General features: G+C 36.1%; 1 protein-coding gene across 1 annotated transcript in view; it reads left to right on the top strand.

The window, feature by feature from the left end:
* Positions 1-7607, top strand: part of Zdhhc21 (zinc finger DHHC-type containing 21) — a 59126-nt gene that overhangs the window by 18231 nt on the left and 33288 nt on the right. The window contains exons 5-6 of the mRNA XM_028753628.1: positions 3083-3194; positions 5991-6129. Of these exons, the coding sequence (XP_028609461.1) occupies positions 3083-3194; positions 5991-6129 (251 nt within the window). The remainder of the gene's footprint in view (positions 1-3082; positions 3195-5990; positions 6130-7607) is intronic.

Raw genomic sequence — 7607 nt, 5'->3', positions numbered from 1 at the left:
TCTCTCTCTCTCTCTCTCTCTCTCTCTCTCTCTCTCTCTCTCTCTCTCTTTCTCTCTCTCTCTCTCTCAGAATACCTTTAACATACATGTGATCCATTAAATATGAGGCAAAGTTAAACACAAGGGAGAATTAAACCTTTGAGCATGTAGATGTAATCAAATGAAATTGTTATACAACATATTCATTTGAAATAACAAAGTACTCTAATTTAGAAATATCACTATCATTTTCAAATTTTATGTAATAATCTTAATTGAGCTCTTAAAAATTTGCTTTGTTGAGGATAATTCATCTGTCATATAATTCATTCATTGAAAGTACCTAGTTCATAGTGTGGCTGTCTCCACAGTCTGCTTTAGGACACTCTCACCATCATTGACAGACATGATGAGTATTTAAAACTTAGAAGATTCTGTTTTGTAACACTGTATCACAATTCTTGGGTTACAGAAATGGGGCGGACTTAAGTGCCCTGCATGCTTGAGTTTGCTAATCTACTTGCCTGGGCCCCAGCATCTTAAACTGTGGGTCCTGTAACTGAATGTGGGGGTTATGAAAACTTAAAGTACAGTAAAAGATTTCTGAAATGCAAAACATAATTCTAAATCAAATGAATGATGAATCTGCACCTCTTGTAGCACTTGAATCTATTGAGCTGTGGGTGACATCACTGAGTTCTGAATGCAGTGTCTCCCTGTGTGTGTGTGTGTGAGTGTGTGTGTGTGTGTGTGTGTGTGTGTATGTATATGTATGTGTATGTGTATATATGTATGTGTGTGTATGTGTTATAAATTCCACTGGAAACACCCAGGCTCATAACTCATAATCATGATATATTGTATGTATGAATTTTTTTATTGTATATACAATAAAAAAAAGTTTTCTTCTTGTAAGTTTTCTTCTGAGGAAACAATAAAGAAAACAAGGACAATATTTTTCTACCATATTTATCTTACTGGAATGTTAGATTTTAAACATGCTGTTTGAAGAGCTGGGTGAGGTGGTACATGTCTGTAATCCTAGCACTCAGGAGGCAGAAGCAGAAGCACCAGCCACAAATTCAAGGCCAATTTTGTCTGCATAGTGAGTTTCAGACCAGCCTGATTTACATAGTGAGTTTTGGGCAAGCCAGGGTCTCAAGAAAAAAAAAAATTGCTTAAATTTTGTCTGGAGTTTTATTTAAAAACTTGTTAAATGCTGTTTACCTCACGATTATGGCAGAATTTTCAATGATTTCTGAAATGACTGTAGATGTTTTGCTGCTATTTTGTCCTCTGTATTTATGTGCACTGTTCTCAGCCCTGAAGATTTCAAATCAAAACATCAATCAACTCTGCAAAACATTTTAAAGCATTCTCTTTTACATTATCAAATATTCATCAAAGATTTCTTTATGTAAAATCAAATACAAGTATTATGGTATAAAGTTCTTTAAATGTCAAAGTTGTGTTAAACTAAATAATTGTTTTAAAACAATTATGATTCATCAATAATGTTTGATTTGTAAACTTACTTACCTACATAGCTGGGATCATATGAAAACTTCTCTGGTAAAATGATTACGAGTGCAACAAGTTAAACGCTCTGTTCGCACAGCAGAGTTAGAGGCTCTTTCTCTATAACCAGGCATTCTCTTCCCCTAAGATACAGGATGTTAGGCGTGGAAGAAAGCATTGATTATCTCTAGACTGTTACATGCTAATTAATCAAAATGATGCTTTCTGGAGCCATTATACAGTTTCTGTCTTGCTTTTTATAGTAAGGCTAGCTTGATGTGTTTAAACTAGATTCCAATATTGTTTCTCTCATGACATGTTTCCATTATAAAAGAAACTATAAGAGATGATGTTTTAAACAACAGTTGATTTGATACAGATTTTTATTTTTCTTCAAAATATCTACAGCAGAATGTTTTCTTCACATTTTCCTGTGTAAGATTGGAGTATGCTGATCTATAGCCATTAGACTAAAGAGGTAGAATTTTAAAAGGGGATTTTTTCCCCCAGAAAACTGAATAATATTATTGTCATCTTCTTTTAAAAATATTTAGAAATTTTTTTCATATTTATGCAGTCATTTAGTGTCACACTGTGTGTAAGGACCACACTATACATAATAATGTTCATTGTGAAGCTGCTATGTCTGTCCATGTACTGTGAGATTAGGAGGGTATCAGAAGCATACGTGCTGACATTTTAAGACTTTTTATAGTGGTAAAATTTCATTTTAGTAACTGCAAAGAATGTGTATCTTGTATAAGGAAGCAGTTATTTTATCTTGGAAGATGAATTAATAGTTCTTATGTATGTAATTAGAACAATTTATGATGAAAACATACCTTTTCTCTTCTGCAAACCTTTAATTGTAGATTGTTTTCCTATAGCCCACAGGCAGTTGTTGACTGGGTAATAGGCTGAAGCTGATTCTAGCCCTGGGTTGGCTGTGGCACAAGTAGTGGCAGTTCAAAGCCAACCTAGGTGACATAGTATCCAGACCCTGTCTCATCAAAACAAAACTCATCTGTTCATTTTCATTAAATACTAGTGATTTTTCTAACCTTTGCTTCTTTATTGGATGAATACCTTCTAAACCCAATCTTACCTCTAGGCTTCTTCTAAAACACTGCCCAAAATAATTCATTAATAGTAAAATGCTCTAGGAAAATATGATTGGTTTCAACTTATTTATTGACTAAAACTAAGACTCAGTATTCTTTCTTTTTTAGTTCTTTTAGACAATATAACTTATATAAATTAATTAATTGATTTATATAAAATTCTAATATTTTGGCTAGGCTTAGAGTTTTATAAGATATCACTTACATTCTAATGAGTGTTTTTAGAACTGTGCTGTCTGTCATTTACTTTGAAACAGTGGTATCTTATTTTTGTAGTGTTAAGATGGAAATTTATAGAACACGTAGCATATACAGCAGCATTTATGGCAGAGGTGCTGGCTTATGTTGGAGACTCAGCAAAAAGAGAAATGTCTTGGTTAAATAAGTTGAAGATGCCCCGTGGAATATAGTAGCAGTTGCTAAGTCTCAGCATCACTCACTAAGTGGATCTGCTCTCCTCGCAGAGCGGGAGCTGTGGGAGCTGTGCAGCAAGTGTAACCTGATGAGGCCGAAGCGCTCCCACCACTGCAGCCGCTGTGGCCACTGTGTGAGGAGGATGGACCACCACTGTCCTTGGTAAGGAGACACTTGTCACCGCTTGCACACAGCATGTGAGTGTATTGGTGCACATCTCTGATTCCAGCACTCAGGAGCTGCGGCAGGAGGATTAATTAAGGAAAAGACAGTCTGAGAACCTGTCATCGTTAAGCAAAAATTACATTAAAGTTACTCCTAATTCTTTCAATAAAAATGATTCTTGCAAATCCCAGAGTAAACTATAGAGTTCTTATCCCTGCTACCAAGAAAACATTTGAGCAAGAACTCTGAGTAGAAAAAATTGAGCAGAATTAACACATACCCAAATACACAGAAGGACTAAGGTGCTTCTATCAAATGAGGCTTAGAGGCCGAGTGTTTGGTACAGTCAGATGTGTGGAAGCACTTACCTCACAGCTGTTTCTCTTGTCGGGGAGAAAACCAGGATGTGTACTGCTTAGATTCCTCTTCCTTACTCAGGTGAAGAACTACACTTTTCAGACTTGGTGATAACTCTTCTGCTCGTTATGCCTTTCATAGTGTTTTCTGTTGGATAGTAACATTTTGTGCATGTTGGATATATGTAAGTGCTGATTAACTTTCTGTAGAACTGCCAATATATTTGGTCAATAGGGGGCTCTGTTGTAATATTTAAAGTCATTCTGTTAAAAAGTAGATTTAAAAAATGCTCTGAGAATCGATTGTATTTTACTTCAAAGCTGTCACAAAAAACTTTGAGCAAGATATTATATTTAATTCTGCTTATCTGACATTGAATCTTGTTTAAATATTTAAATTGGTATAACATAGAACTTTATAAATATATATATGCATATATATATCTGTTTATACATGCATGCATGCATATATATATGAAGTTAACCGTATAATAGTCTTCTTTAACTTTCATCCATTCACCTGCAGCTGGCCAAAGAAGACAGTTTACCTTTGTCTAATGATGCTAGTCAGTTTCATTTCCCTTATATATGATAACTCATTTTGACAGCATTACTAATTAGCAAGCTTTTAGTTGAAATTATTTTTTAACTATAAACTGTTAATTTACATAGATTTCCAGAGACTAAAAAAACAGAATAGCATTTTAAATAAAAGCACTTCAGGTTTTTTAATTGTCTAAATCTAGTATAAAATACTGTATACTATGCCATACACTGTTTAAAAAATGTACCTTACATTTTAAATAGATAACTTTTCAAATAAATTTTTAAACCTCAGTGGTACTTACAGTCACAATAATAGCATATGAAAAATGCTATGTGAAACCTGCAGGTAATTAGTTCTCACACTGAAAATTCATAGCACTTTTTTTGTATTAGTTTTCCTAATCAACTAAACAGATAAACATTTATGGTACAGCTGGGTATTGTTGCTTCCTTACAAAAAAGAATGCCATAATTAAAAACAATCATCTGGGGAATGTGTCTGTTAGTACTAGTAATAAATGTCTAAGAGGTAAAGACTAGGTTGTTGGTAAGGAAATGAAGCTCCCTTTAACTTAAAGTGTAACGTTGAGATATTTCTGTTCTTAGGCTTGTGTCTGTTTCAGGGTATTGATGGGAGATTAGTGAGGAAGGTGGCCTGGTCTAGATTTGGGGATTTCTCTGATTGAATTTTCTAGCAGTGTGCTGCTGAGGTCCAAGTGAGGGCAGTACATGATATTAATTTGAAGCAGAGGATTCTTATGTTTTAAGAAACTGCAGCATTTTAACGATCTCAGCTTCAGGTCTGATCTGATGGCCCGTAGCTCTCGGCTGCCTCAGGTCTTTGTTTTTGTCTCTGACTGTTCTTTCTGAATACTTTAAACTCAGGCACCTGCATGCTTAGTGAGGGCTCTTAGCCTTTCAGGACTAGATTCTGTTTCTGAGCAACAATATGTGCTGTGTTGATCTAGAGCCAGCGGAGGAGAGGAAGGATGGGTAGCAATAACTGAGCAGAGTTTTGAGGCTTGAGTGAGCCACTTCTCTTAGAGTCTCTATTGCAGGTGACAGGGCTTAGAATTGTCCTGTTTACCAAGTGTGTGCTCCGTAATCTCAGATAAACCTCCACAAGCATTCCAGCTCAGTTCTATTTTTGATTTTTAAAAAATAATGTAAAACAATATATCTTAAAAGTAACAATTTAAGCTACAAATTGAACTTGCCTTGTATATATATGCATTCCCTCCTTTGGTGATAGTGTAGCCCTATTTTGAAGGAAAACGTTCACATAATTTTGAGAAAAATAATTTTATATTGAAATTTTAAATTAGATTTTTAATGATATAAAAACCTTAAAAATATACCCATTTTGTAAAATAGGATATGCATTTTAAATGAACCTTGATGATTTATGATTATAGATTTTCATTTTTATAGTTAGGCTTCACTGTTGTTTTGACAGAGAGTACATGTAAGTGGTTTTGGATACATTTTTAGTTTCAGCAGCCAAGGATAGATATTTCATAAAGGAAACATATGAAAATAAAATGGTGAGCCTCACAGTTCTGTACAAGTGGCAAGTCTGAGCTGTCTTTCTCTAAAGTATTCAGGTTGCTGTCCTCTGCTAGAGTGCTACAAGGAAGGGCAGAGTCCAGAGAAAGGCTCTTCTTCTGAGTATCCTCGGGCCAGTGGCCTAAATCCATTCTGACACAGGGCACGGGGCTACTGTGAGCTAGAGGAGTATAGTCTCTAGCTAGCCTCCTTGAGAAAGGAGAAGGCACGTTAAAATGTGTATCTCTAAATAGTCGGATTTTAGCTTTAGGTGCTACTTACCTTCATGATCCTGATGTGAGCATCCTACTAAACCTTAAATGTTTCTCTTTCATCTTCCCTTTAGGATAAACAATTGTGTGGGTGAAGACAACCATTGGCTCTTCCTGCAGTTGTGTTTCTACACTGAGCTGCTTACTTCCTACGCACTGATGTTTTCTTTCTGCCATTATTATTATTTTCTTCCACTAAAACAGCGTAATTTGGTAAGACATGTTTATATCTACTAATGCTAGCGCAGCTGTGCCGTAAGTCGTGGACATGGTCGTCCATTGAGTGCAGGCAACCGTAGCAGTGACAGCCTCAGACCAGCGAGCTGTGCACTGCCCTGGGCTTGAGAAAGTGCTCTGTTGTTCTCTTGGACAAGTCTCTTTGTAACTATTTGTGTTGAGTAGATTTCTTCAGAAGACAAAACATGAGCTTTTTCAGTATAGGAGTCTTGGTTTAAAAGTAACATAAAATAATGAAAACAAAGGAAAAGTATAAAAAAATCTTAGGTTTTTCTTTTTAAAATAAAATCAGACAGGTTTGTTTATTTTACTATTTTAAAATTTTTTTTATACAATTTATTTTGCATATTCTTTCTTTTCCTACTTCTCCCAGATTCTTCCCACCAAAATTCATCCTCCCCTCCCTTCCCCTCCCCTCCTCTCCTCTCTTCCATCCCCTCCCCTCTCCTCTCTTCTCTTCTCTTCTCCTGTCTCTCTGTCTCTGTCTCTCTCTGCCCCCCCCAAAAAAAAACAAAAGCAAAACACCAAGTCAACAAAACCCAAAGTCAAAAAACACCAAACCATAACCAAAAAAGAGGACATAAAACGTGGAGTGTTGGTCAGCTATGCTAAGCATTATGTCTGTCCTGGAGTGTGGGAAATAAATTAGTTACATTTCTTAAGGTTCTCAAAGAATAGTTAACATTCGAGAAGAGGACTCTTTCTTTTTGTTTTTGTATTTTATGCCTAGATCTCAGCATATAGCCTAAGGTAGCCATGAACTCTTTGCCTCCCCGTTCATTTCTCGTGAGTGCCAAGATTATAGGTATGTGCCACCACATCTGGCCTCTGCCTCCACCTCTCCCTAGCAGAAAGATGAGTTTGTAGAATGTTCTAGAGCAGTTGATTCTCAACTTCCTAGTGCTGTCATCCTTTAGTATATTTTCTCATGTTGTGGTGACCCCCAAGTATGAATTTATTTTTGTTGCTACTTCATAACTGTAATTTTGCTACTCTTATGAATCATAATGGAAATATCTGTGTTTTATTTTAGTCTTTGATGGCCCTCATGGAAGGATTGTTTGATGCCCCCCCCCCCCCGGGTCTTAGCTCATAGGTTGGGAACCTGTTATTTTTTAGGTATAGATCATTTGAGCAATGCTCAGACTTGTCTAAATGGTGTTAATGCTAGCAGATCCAGAGCCTTTGGTCCCTGACTCTGTCAACACTATACTATGGCCTTCTCACTGTAGAGGTTCTAATATTCACAAGAGAAAATGAAGGATAGTGGAATGGGTGAGGTACTGCACATAGAAAGTACACAGACTGGGTGATTTCCCAACTGGCTTTAGTTACGGAGCTGGTTTAAACACAGTTTATGCTATTTTTTCATTTTATTTTGGCCTTGGTTATATTTTTTAAAGAATATCCTCTCTCTCTCTCTCTCTCTCTCTCTCTCTCTCTCTCTCTCTCTC

Source organism: Grammomys surdaster, unplaced genomic scaffold (genome assembly GCF_004785775.1).
Source record: "Grammomys surdaster isolate TR1022 unplaced genomic scaffold, NIH_TR_1.0 125951, whole genome shotgun sequence".
NCBI classification, from domain to species: domain Eukaryota; kingdom Metazoa; phylum Chordata; class Mammalia; order Rodentia; family Muridae; genus Grammomys; species Grammomys surdaster.
The sequence above is the reverse complement of the archived record's forward strand: the minus strand, read 5'-3'. Positions and strand labels throughout refer to the sequence as shown.